General features: G+C 37.5%; 8 protein-coding genes across 8 annotated transcripts in view; 2 read left to right on the top strand and 6 right to left on the bottom strand.

Annotated features, from left to right (window-relative positions):
* Window positions 1-50: 50 nt before the first annotated feature.
* On the bottom strand, window positions 51-1412 carry C9374_014455 (uncharacterized protein; the record flags this gene model as incomplete). Its single annotated transcript, XM_044690444.1, has 1 exon — window positions 51-1412. One exon carries the CDS (start codon window positions 1410-1412, stop codon window positions 51-53), a length of 1362 nt encoding a protein of 453 aa, XP_044553047.1.
* Window positions 1413-1535: 123 nt separating this feature from the next.
* Window positions 1536-2990, bottom strand: C9374_014456 (uncharacterized protein; the record flags this gene model as incomplete). Its single annotated transcript, XM_044690445.1, has 1 exon — window positions 1536-2990. One exon carries the CDS (start codon window positions 2988-2990, stop codon window positions 1536-1538), a length of 1455 nt encoding a protein of 484 aa, XP_044553048.1.
* Window positions 2991-3584: 594 nt separating this feature from the next.
* On the bottom strand, window positions 3585-4418 carry C9374_014457 (uncharacterized protein; the record flags this gene model as incomplete). The annotated part of the gene is made up of 1 exon (XM_044690446.1): window positions 3585-4418. One exon carries the CDS (start codon window positions 4416-4418, stop codon window positions 3585-3587), a length of 834 nt encoding a protein of 277 aa, XP_044553049.1.
* A 133-nt stretch (window positions 4419-4551) lies between these two features.
* On the bottom strand, window positions 4552-5760 carry C9374_014458 (uncharacterized protein; the record flags this gene model as incomplete). Its single annotated transcript, XM_044690448.1, has 2 exons — window positions 4552-4953; window positions 5029-5760. 2 exons carry the CDS (start codon window positions 5758-5760, stop codon window positions 4552-4554), a joined length of 1134 nt encoding a protein of 377 aa, XP_044553050.1.
* A 669-nt stretch (window positions 5761-6429) lies between these two features.
* On the bottom strand, window positions 6430-7537 carry C9374_014459 (uncharacterized protein; the record flags this gene model as incomplete). The annotated part of the gene is made up of 2 exons (XM_044690449.1): window positions 6430-6885; window positions 6974-7537. 2 exons carry the CDS (start codon window positions 7535-7537, stop codon window positions 6430-6432), a joined length of 1020 nt encoding a protein of 339 aa, XP_044553051.1.
* A 521-nt stretch (window positions 7538-8058) lies between these two features.
* On the top strand, window positions 8059-8931 carry C9374_014460 (uncharacterized protein; the record flags this gene model as incomplete). The annotated part of the gene is made up of 3 exons (XM_044690450.1): window positions 8059-8137; window positions 8250-8388; window positions 8643-8931. The coding sequence occupies 3 exons, from the start codon at window positions 8059-8061 to the stop codon at window positions 8929-8931; spliced, it is 507 nt and encodes a 168-aa protein (XP_044553052.1).
* Window positions 8932-10083: 1152 nt separating this feature from the next.
* On the bottom strand, window positions 10084-11238 carry C9374_014461 (uncharacterized protein; the record flags this gene model as incomplete). Its single annotated transcript, XM_044690451.1, has 5 exons — window positions 10084-10797; window positions 10842-10910; window positions 10958-11014; window positions 11064-11111; window positions 11188-11238. The coding sequence occupies 5 exons, from the start codon at window positions 11236-11238 to the stop codon at window positions 10084-10086; spliced, it is 939 nt and encodes a 312-aa protein (XP_044553053.1).
* A 484-nt stretch (window positions 11239-11722) lies between these two features.
* The window catches only part of C9374_014462 (uncharacterized protein), a gene marked incomplete at both ends in the record, with an annotated part of 537 nt that continues 260 nt past the window's right edge, over window positions 11723-11999 (top strand). Inside the window, one exon of the mRNA XM_044690452.1 lies at window positions 11723-11951. Within this exon, the coding sequence (XP_044553054.1) occupies window positions 11723-11951 (229 nt within the window). The remainder of the gene's footprint in view (window positions 11952-11999) is intronic.

The following is an 11999-nucleotide window of genomic DNA, read 5'->3' on the forward strand; positions in this document are numbered from 1 at the left end:
ATAGAATCGAGACTCTGGAGTTATTGGGTTTTAATGCTCTGTGTTAAATATTATTCATTCATCAAATTGAAAAACCTCTCCATGGCCAAAAAGAGGGTTTCTGTCTTTTGAGCTGAAAAACACACACGAACCCAACCTGTTAAATTTGTCAAATAGAATTGGGCAGGCGAAATGTTCACAAGTGCATGATCGATAACGTCAAGCCACACCTGATATTCTTCTTCCTGTGTCAGTGTATCTTGAAGAGAAGGAGTTTTCATGATTCCTTTTCTGAACACGTATTGTTTCATTAATCGTTCCACATTGAACCAAATAAAAAGACCAGCTCTTGTTTCAACATATTCAATGTTTCGTTCTCGAAGAAAGCTAGAAATCAACGCATATTGTTCTGCAAGTTTTTTCCGATTCAGTTCGAGGAATTGAGAGACTTTGTCCTTGCTCCTTAAAAAGTGTGTCATCAAGTGTTGAGTGTGCGACGAAACTCCTGTAAAATAACTGCATGTGTCAAATACTTTTTTCAGCTGCTCATTCATGGTGAAGAGAACACCAATTCTGAATCCATTCAAGCACAAATCCTTCGAAAAGGAATATACAATATGAACATAATCCCTATCATCCTCTTGCATGACATTTGCAGCGCTCACAAAAGACTCACCCTCTCCAAAAACTGACAAAGCATACAATTCGTCGCTGATATAGTGAATGGACTTCTCCTTACAAAAATCAATTAATCCTCTAATAATGTTTGCATCAAACATGTCTCCTGTGGGGTTATTAGGATTACACAACAGGAATGCCCTTATGTTTTTTGTTTTGCTTTCCTTCTCGAATGCTTCTCGTACCATCTCAACGGTCAATTTAAAAGACTTGGTTTCTGTATCATATGGCATTTGGACAGGCAACACATGATTATGGAATCTCTTATTGAAATCATTGTGGAAACCCAAATACAATGGAGCTGGGACCATGATGTACTCTCCTGGATCACACAACGAAGCTCCCAACATTTCAAGAACATCACCTGCACCGTTGCAAACAAAATAATTGCTGATGTCAAAAAACTTCTTCTCGAAATGATCATCTTGATGACTCTCCGAAGTTACAGACCCTCTCTTGAAAATATATTGGTTGAAAAGTCTATTCACCAATTCCACTCGAAACTCGTTTGCTCCCGAAAAGTTTGTATAATTTAAATTTGATGGCTCGAGAGGATGTCGAATTGCAATTTCATGAAATGTATTGCACAGCCATTCGGAAACGAGAACATTCTCAGCAACTGCTAAATTGATAATTCCGTTTGGATTATTTTGCTCATGGTATATATTTTGGAAGACCTTTCCCATGGCTTGGACGAAAGCAGGGCTCACAGCAAAATGCTCAGCTCGTCTAGAGAGAGAAGGAGAAGACAACATTTTTTTAATGATTGCGCACTAAACAAATTATTCAAAAGTAAAAGAAATTTTGTATATTGAGGTAAGAGTACAAAACAAAGTGAAAAATCTAGATGATGGACACAATAGTGAGCTCTAGTGAAATTATTGTTTACGCAACTTGTATCTCATGCGTGTTGGAGGTGATGGACCAACAACCAATGATGTGTATGATGGGTCTGGGATTTTACCAATATATTCCATATCATAATATCTCAATAAAATGCTGATAATGCTCTTAACTTGCAAGAGAGCAAAGTTTTCTCCAATACACTTGTGACGACCAGCACCGAATGGAACAGCACCATACTTGAATTTTTCATGTTCCTTACGTTCAGTCAAACGTTCTGGATCAAAAACATCTGGATTAGTGTAAGTATCAGTACATCTTCCAGCAACTGATGGAGAAACAACTAAAATGTTACCCTTTGGAATAATGTATTGTTCACATTCTCTTGGCTTTCTGGCCATTCTCATAATCATGATCAAAGGTGGATACATTCTGAGAGCTTCTTTCATGCAAGCTTCAAGATAGTCCATCTTCATCACTTTATCATAATCCAAAACCTTATCGGAACCCATAATTTCTGTTTGTTCCTTTCTAACCTTTTCCAAAACTTTCTTATTAGCAATGACATTCATCAAAGTCCAGCTACTAGTAATTGAAGATGTGTGTTGTCCAGCAAACAAACCAGCAATAAGAATACCAATTCTGTGAACATCAGTCAATTCTTGACCATCCTTGTACTTTTGAGTGAGCAAGTGGTCAACAACATCCATCTTGGATTCATCCAATAAACGTTCTGGATGCTTCTTATGTTCTTCTCTTCTCTTATCCAACAATTCTTGGAAGATTTCTCCGACAGCCTTTCTAGCCTTGTCACGCTTTGGAGCTGGAAGTGAAGGATAGAAGAACGACAATGGACTAATACCATCATCAATATCGTGATAGAGTTTACCCAAATTCTTCTCGCTCAAATATTGTCTGACTTCATCACCCAACAAGCAACGAGAAGCAGTGAAAATAATCAAATCTGCCATCAACTCGGCAACATCAACAGTTCCTTCTGGACCTAATTCCTTTACCTTACGAGCAATTTCATCTTCAAAGATGTCGACAAAGACACGGAAACGAGCAGTAGTAAGACCCGAGCTTACAAACTTGACTTGTTCCATCATACGTTCAGTAGAATCGGCATCATAAACAACACCGGTACCGAACACTGGTCTCATGAATCTGTAAACATCACGAAGAGAGAGTTCATTATCGGTAGCCTTGAAGAAAGTATCCAAAATCTTTGGATGGTTGAGGAAAGTCATTTCCTTTCCCAAAACTGTAGCAGTGAAAACATCTCCGTACTTCTTGCTGTTATCAATGATGAATTGAACTGGGTTCTTTGCAAAGCCAACAAAAGATCCCACATATGGAATCAAGTTTGGAACCCGAGGAGGTTCATTCTTCTTTCCTTTCTGCGAGGAGAAGTATCGAATCACCAAGAAGACAGCCAAAGCCGTAACCAAGGCTATCACAATATCAAGAACTCCAATTTCAGAGGACATGATGATGAAAATGTTGTTGAGTTTCGAGAATTTTTTTGCAGCAACACGCACTTTCGGCTCAACGTTGAATTTTCACTTGCAAGGAAGGTTCGCACATCGACACCACAGAGTGTTCTTGTTGCTGGTTTGCACTTTTGCGCTCTCGCTTCGTCGCTGCTAACAGAGCCTTCTCTTCTTCCAAGCTTGGGTCAGTGGTTCTGAATGAAATTGCCAAATGATGATGTCCATGGACTCTTGTGAGCTTTGTGGCAGACGCCTTCATTGAGAGGGCAATTTATGCAAGCTATCATTAATGCGGCTATTGTGGTTTTAGCACAGCTCAGAAGAGAGAGAAGAGAGTGAGCTTTCCCTTGTTCACGAAAAAATGTACAAATTTGTTCAAAATCTTGCTATTGGCCTGTTTTCCTCAAATACCAACTCGAGATGATAAAGCGAGCTCTTTACGGTTCGGACTTCGCTTAATACCACTTTGCCATCCGTAAACGATTTTTGTGCATGTTTGAAGCAACTACATGCTCATTCAACATGCATTTTAGTCTGGTCTATGTAAATAGACTAATAAGCATTGTTGAAATCGAAAATGATTGTATATTTCTACGTTTTCACATATTTAAATTCAAATGAAATGTAATCCTTCAAAATTTCGACTCCTCTAGAAATGAGGTTGGGCAATGCTCGTTGTTCTTCATGTGTAAAGTTGGCAAGCACATACTCAGCCAAATCTTGTCCTGGCTGCTTGGCCATCTCTGGATTCTTCTCAGGAGCAATCCCAACTTTTAATCTGTGATACTTATCCGTTCCTAACTTTGCCTCAATATCTCGTAGACCATTATGGCCTCCATGTGCTCCTTTTGCTTTTAATTTAAAAGTTCCAAATGGTTGTGACACATCATCAGTAATAACTAAAATTCGATTCGTGTCATCCAAATGGTTCAATTTCATGCCATTCATATCAAAATATTTCTTGACTGGTGTTCCACTTAAATTCATAAATGAGAGTGGCTTCATGCAATGCACATCAAGCTGTGGATATGTAATAATATTTTTCACTCGTTCCTCAATTTGTGCCATATCAATATCGGCTGTCGAGAAATTCGGGCAGTCCATCATGACGAGATCTTCCTTAAAATCCTTTCCAGAATATTCTCGTCGTCTCTCGTGCAACCATTTACTCTTCAATCTTTGAATTTCTTTTTCAACAAAATTGTTCTTCAATTCGCTGTGTGTCCAAAATGTGGCTTGTTCTTTGACACAAATCATGGAATTAAACTTGGACGATTCTCTCCACTCACTGAAACCATATTTCTTGCAAAATTCATTGATAATCATGAACCCGATATTATGGCGAGTGAGTTTATATTTTTCTCCAGGATTACCGAGGCCCACCAGCAACAAACGAGAAGAGGCATGGGCAACACGTTGAGACATTTTTAAAACTTTTTTCAATCAAATTTTATCGATAACGACTTGTTAATAATACAAGCTCTTGGAGAATGTTATGAAATACAAGAGAATGATACCATCTGGTCTGGTGTGTTCAAAGTTATCATCGAACATTTGGTTAAACGTGTGGATCCGAGACAGCATCGTCAGACTCCTTAATGACTACCATATTCGTTCGATTAGCAGATCTTGGTGTTTGAGAATTGGACCGAACAGCGGTTGGCTCACCTTCTTTTAAGTTCTTCTCTTCATGTTTCTCAAACAATGGGAAATACATGAAAATGGTGGCCAATAAAAACATGAGAACGGAAAAGTTGTTCATGAGATCCCATATAATGTAATTGTAGGACCAAAAGACGGTCATGACCAACACCACAATGGCTACTAAAAACACAAAAGCGAATGTAATTAAAATCCCTTCCAAAATGAGAATCTTAATGAAAGAACGTTTCGCTGTTCCCGAGGAATTCTGGTGATGAGCAACCTTTCGAATCATGTGAATGACCAAACCAGCGGAAATCTGTCCATTTTCCAACAATCATGATGCATTCATAACATTAGAATGAATTAAGAATGGTTGAAACTACACACTTACCGATGAAATGATGATTTGGCTCATAATAATAACAGTTACCAAAGAGAAGACAGTCAAATAAATTGGTAATCTAAAATCAGGAATCATTTTCCATCGAATTGGTCCATTCGAGACTGCAATCAACAGAAAAGCCAAAGTTAATGCAACAAGAAAGACTGCAGTGACTACATTCACTCCAATGAGAGCAATCTTGAAAGCTTTCTTGTTGGAGTTGTTAGCAATCACAGTATTGAGAAACACATTCGAAACGAATGAAATGATCAACAATAAGATAGCAACACAGGTCAAAGTAGTGAATGCTTCAATGCTTCCAACCACATGCATGGTAATGATGGATGCAAATGAAATTCCAGCTTGGTCTGTGGTGAGAGTACTATTTCTGAAAATTATATATTCCATATATTCTCTTGAGGATGGAGAGAAAGATGTTGTTACATGATAATCCATTTGAGATACAATTGATTCTTCAATGGAACGATAGATGAGTCGGCACACGAGTGATGTGCTATGGAATGCCACCAACACCACGACAATTCCCACGAGTATCTTTTGATTGGTCTTCATTCGCTCTCGAAGGTCCTTCTTTGAATAAAGATAGAATACGAGAGAAAGTAGCGCCACAAAACACATGAGGGACAAGCTATTAATGACTTGACTAGGAATGCTCTGGGAATAGGGACTGAAATCTGTTATGGTAAAAAACACAGCATTAGAGGAATTGGTTGAGCTCATCTCGAGAAGAGTGGTTGGTGATGATGAACTGTTTGTAAGTTTGGGACAGAGATGATATCGTTTTTTCTGGTTGATATATTAAAACAATCTCGTCGTTGTTCATGGTTGACATTCCGTTCATGCTAACTCTGTCCACATCTGTCCTCTGTCATCCAAGTTCATGAACGAGTGTCACAACAGAATGACCACCACTTGGTTTTGGCAGAATCGATTTTTATGCATACTTTGCTTAAATTAACCGATACCTATGCCTTGTCTTTGTCCATCATGGAATAATTAGATAGTATTAGGAAAGCAATAGGATCCTGAAGTTGGCACCATCATGCCATGACCACTGAGGAAAGGTAATTCCATGGGATGCAATCATTCGCTATTCTAGGACTTGATGTTCACCAACTGGAAGTAGAACCGGCCTTATCGTAATATGAAAGAATTAAAAACCTTCCTTTTTGACTGTTTTGAAGAAATTCAACTTCCTTTTTTTTCAGTTGTTGACACTTCAAACAATCGCCGTTCAGTAACAAGGCGCGTTGGCAGAGCTTTTGGAACATTCTTGAAGTGGTCTATTGGTGATTTAGTCTGTTTACTGTTCTTTGTAAGGTAGAAAGGTGTTGTTCTTATTTTACATGGATGTGATGCTGCAGCCTCGACCATAGATCACACCACCCACTACACTTTCAATTCTGACTCCATACCATGGTACTCGATATCCATTGTACTGTTGGGTGGAGTTTGAGTCGTGGTTGTTGTGGTTGGTGAAGAACCTCGTGGAGATTTGAGGGAATGGTGTTTGTCATTCTTGTTCTCTTCGATTGGTTTGTGGTGCTGTTGTTGGTGTTGTTGATGAAAATGCGGATGATCCTTGTTGAAGAGAGGAAAGTACATGATGATAGTGGCCAATAAAAACATGAGAATGGACATGTTGTTGAGCACATCAAAGATGATGTAATTGTAGGTCCAAAACACCGTTAACATCTCAATGACGATGGCCAATAAAAAGATTGAAGTAAACACAATTAACATTCCTTGCAAAATAATGACCTTAACGAAGGATCGATTGGCTCCTTGAGAATTCTGGTGATGGGATAATTTCTTGATGACGACCATTACTAATCCAGCAGAAATCTGTTATTAACATTGTTACATTGTTTGCATCAAAATAACATTGTTTCAAAGTTCGTTATATCCTACAACACATATTGTACACACTTACCGAAGAAATGAAAATTTGTACAACCAATTGCAACACCACAACCAACAAGGCAGCTAAATAAATTGGAAAGCGAATGTCTGGAATGATCTTGTATCGGATAGGCCCGTTCGTGGCAGCAATCAAAAGGATGACAATCATGAGTGAAATGAGGAAAATGGTAGTTAATACATTCACTGCAATGAGTCCAATTCGATAGGTTTTTCTGTTCGCATCATTAGTCACCACAATATTGAGAAACACATTCGAAACGAATGAAATGATTAACAACAAGATGGCCACACAAGTCAAACTGGTGAATGCTTCAATGCTTCCAACCACATGCATGGTAATGATGGATGCAAATGAAATTCCAGCTTGGTCTGTGGTGAGAGTACTATTTCTGAAAATCATATATTCCATATATTCTTTTGAGGATGGAGAGAAAGATGTTGTTACATGATAATCCATTTGAGAAACAATTGATTCTTCAATGGAACGATAGATGAGACGACATACTAAAGTGGCGATTTGAAAACCAGTTAGTACGAGCACAATACTGATGAGAATCTTTTGATTAGTCTTCATATGATCCCGAATATGCTTTTTGGATAAAAGAAACACAACGAGCGTAATCGTTGCTATGAAACAAATCAGAGAAATACTGTTGATAACTTGGCATGGAACGCTCTGGGAATGGGGGTTGAAATCAGCCATCGTAAAAACCACAGCATCGGTCGGTTGAGATGTGTTGTTAGTAGTAGAGTTCATCTCTAGAAGTTGTTTTAGGTTGGATAGAGCAAGCATAGTGTTGGGAGCGAGGTGTTTTTTCAAAGGAGAACAAGGCAGCGTGTGTGGTTTTGAAGATATCATGATACGAGAGAGATAGAGATCTCATTTAGTGTTGATTATAACGCGAGTTATTTGAAAAGCATCCTTTTCCTTTTTGAAACGAGGGTAGTGAGTTGTTCTCCATTTCAACTGCATTGCTCAACACTTGTCACTATCTTCAGTTGTTTATCACAACTGTAGGTCCTTGGGGCCCTTTGAACAAATCGTCATTGTGACTCCGAAAAGAAACGTTGAAATACATTTACAAAAAATTTAAAATGTCTGTACCTGCTGCTCGTTCCGGTGGAAACGCCCAGTATGACTACCTGTGTAAATTACTCCTGATTGGAGATAGTGGTAAGTGATGATAAACGAGTGGTGGACCATAAATAATTGTAATCATAATTGTGATGATGATTTCTAATTTTTTTATAATCGTGTCATCATCCACCACGAATAACAACAACAGGAGTGGGAAAGAGTTGTTTATTGCTTAGATTTAGTGATGATACATTTACTACAAATTTCATAACTACTATCGGTATTGATTTCAAAATCCGTACCATTGAATTAGATGGAAAACGAGTAAAACTTCAAATTTGGGATACGTAAGTTTGGATGGTGATGGAGTACCATGGCTGACCTATTGATTTTATTACTCTTGTTTGACTTGTACTCATTGTGGCTCCAATTGTATAATGACTTGCGACGATGATATCTGTTACGACAATACAATGGATCTACAAAATTCAATTCTTTTGGATCATGATTATGATGACGAACAAATTAATCCATCAACCGTATCCACCACATTGAAACTATTGTTTCTAATCACTCCATTAAATATCAATAACTTTCCTAGTGCTGGACAAGAACGATTCCGTACGATCACAACTGCCTATTACCGAGGAGCTATGGGTATCATGCTTACCTATGACGTAACTGATGAACAATCGTTTTTAAACATCAGAAACTGGATGAAAAATATTGAAGAACATGCTGCCGATAATGTCAATAAGATGTTGATCGGAAATAAGTGTGATTTAATTGAAAAGAGAGTTGTAGAAGTAGAAAGAGGACAACAACTTGCCAAGAGTTATGGCATACCATTTATGGAAACAAGTGCCAAGACACCACAAACTACGCCATAAGAAAACTACCAGCGAAAAAATTCGACTCAAAAAGGCAAAAATTTTTTGACAACGAAATGCAGAAACTCCGGGATTGGTTCAGAATCTTGTAAAGTTTTATTCAGTAGTGCTGACGTTCGTTCATTAAAAGTGAACCTCCTCCTGATTATGACCACACCTATTGTACCAAAGCCAGTTACTAACGTTTCGAAAGCAATTCTCTTCAGCCTTTCGTTATACAAGGATTGGTTGATTGTTGATGATAATACTCACATTCACCGTCATTACACCGTTCAACAAGTTTCTCGTTACACGATAAAAATCCATCTTTTGTACTGATCACTTGGTATCTAAGTTACATCAAAGTTGTTCCACGTTGTTGCTGTGTAATCGTAGTTTAGGTGTGTGATTTAAAATACTCGACCTCATCTTTGGTGAAGGCATTTTTTTTGGAGTGAAAATTAATGTCAACTTGAAAAATTAAATTACAACAAAAAGCAAAAACTCTTGTTCTTTAATTTAATAACAGCATCTCCTTGGAGCTTAACTGAGAGAAATTGAGATCAGTATTATCAATAATATTATTAATTATTTTCAATTTGTTTTCTGTGCTCGGTGGACCTCCTCGCTTTTGTTTTATGCGAGTGAAGCTAGCTTATCGACAAAGTAATTGTTGTATTTTGTTGTGTGTTTGAATGTTGGTTTGATTGGTTTCATGTTGTGAAGGTTGAGATGATAATGTGTTCGGATTGTCAAGGTTATGTTGGATTGTGGAGAAATTATGAGAAGATTGTGGATAATAGGATTGATGATTTTGAAATAAATGTTCACATCCTCCATATTGAATAGGGATATTCTGATAGCTCATTGAATTGGATTGGTTTGGTTGTATCAGATCTTCATAAATTCTTTCGAAAGATGGTGTGATGTTCTTGGTGAATCAAAAGAGCCGGGATTAATGCTACTGAAACCGGTAGATGACGGTGATTGCACATTGAAAGAAGATAATGGAGAGGAACACCATGTGTGGTGATTTTGATTTGAAAGTCCATATGATTGACCTTCAAAAAAGTTGTTGTTAGATGTGGTTTGGTTTGTGGACGGTGATGAAAAGTTTCAATTTGATTACATTTTTTGTGATTTAGAGTGTATTGAGGATTGAATTTAATTGTTTTATTGTACAAACTCGAATTCTTTGTCAAACTTGAACGATGTCCACACTTGATTAGTTTCCACATTACATGTGAGAGAAATGTATACAATTTTCATCTTGTGTTTCGTAATCTTCTTTCCGAATTTACGTGTAAGACGTGAGTGAGTAATTTCCAACTCAGACCAATGCTTGCATTTGTCTAAAGGAGGAACACTGTCAGTAAATCTGAATTGAATGCACTTCTGTCTCTTCTTTAGGCCATTCCACAAAATGTCTTGATACCATTGGTAATATTTAGCCTTTGTTCCCCTCAGAGCAAGATAAAACACGTTTGGGTTGCAACATCCAACCGTTTCATGGCTGATGGAGTTTGAACATCTCATCTGTAGATGTTGATAAATAATATTTCTTGCACATTTGGCGAACTGTTCCCATATAATTCCATAAATTTGTTTCTTCTCATCTGGTACTTCTTTAAAGGAATTATATTTTGGTACAAATTCAAACAGTCCTTTCTCTAAAGTGAATTGATATTCCTTGTGAGTGTCTTCAGCAGCTTCATCTGTGGTTCTTGATTTTCGTTTTTTGCTCTGTTGGGAAATATTGTCATCATCACATTTGTTGTTTGGTGTTATCGTACATTGTGTCTCATCAACAATACCAGAGAAGCTGCTTGTGCTAGGCAACAGACAGCAAGGTGGAAATGATATAGTTTCGTCTGTGAAGATCCATTCCTGAACAAGTTAAGCAAACACATTGTAACAAATTTGAAACATACTGTAGAGGTAGTCATTACTGGTGATGATGGGTGAGAAGGGTTCATTTCGATGCTTGATGATGAAGGAATCTTGTGAAATATGTTACTGCTGAATACTGGACAAACATAATACTTACATTGTTCGTACTCTGGTTCGTTGTGGATTGGCTATCCAATGCTGGTGATTCATTGGCCTTGATAATTGAGATCAATACAAGGTGAACGATATTCACTAGTACTTACGTGATTAGTATTTGTTTCGCAACTCGAATCACAATCAGAAACACCAAGCTGAGGTAAAGATTAGTGTAGGTGTTGAAATTGTTGTTTGATGATGTTGTTGTTGTGGTAATAATCAATTACTTACACAGTATAGAGGCACAGTGCCCTCTTCAATGACCACTAATTCAGCTTCCATGTTGTGTGTGTTGTTGGTGTGTTTTTTTGTGTGAGAAGCAGAAAACAACACCACAGACCAATCACTCCATTTTTTTTGACTCCGGGACTTACTAAAACGAGCCGAATTTTTTCTTCGTCAGTTTTGCACTTTACGCTCAGGCGTAGTTTGTGGTGAATAATATTAATGTAGAGGAAGCTTTCTTCACTATTGCTAGAGAAATTAAATCTAGATTAATAGATTCTGGAGAAGTTGATCCTGAGGAAACTAAAGCACAAGATAGAGAGCCAGGAACTACGGAAAAGAAGGATACCAATACAAACAAAACATCAACAGGTGGATCCAATGGAACTGTCAAGATTGATTCTCAAGGCACTGGCGAAGCAGATAAAAAGAAGAAAAAGAGCTGGTGCTCAATTTTGTGAGCGATTTACAATGTGTGGCTATTTAGGTTGAATTGATTGATGAAATATTCCCTTCCTTTTCATTCTTATTTATTCCTGAAATGCATTCTGGTGAGCTCCTCTTCCCTCCACAACAATTCAACCACCTCAACAATTTCATTTTACTCATTTATGTATTATTTGCGACTACTGATGTTGCAATTATTAATGTATATTTAGAAAAAAGGTACAATACACCTCATTTGTCATGCAAAATGTTCATGTATTTTGAAATGTGGTCCATGAAAAAAGCGACAACACGTAATCCATCACAAAATTTTAAAGGTGTTGGTATGTTGGCGCCAATCAAATTTTCACAACCGAAAATTAAAAAAAAAA

The sequence above is a fragment of the Naegleria lovaniensis genome (genome assembly GCF_003324165.1).
Source record: "Naegleria lovaniensis strain ATCC 30569 chromosome Unknown tig008, whole genome shotgun sequence".
Classification (NCBI taxonomy): domain Eukaryota; phylum Heterolobosea; class Eutetramitea; order Acrasida; family Naegleriidae; genus Naegleria; species Naegleria lovaniensis.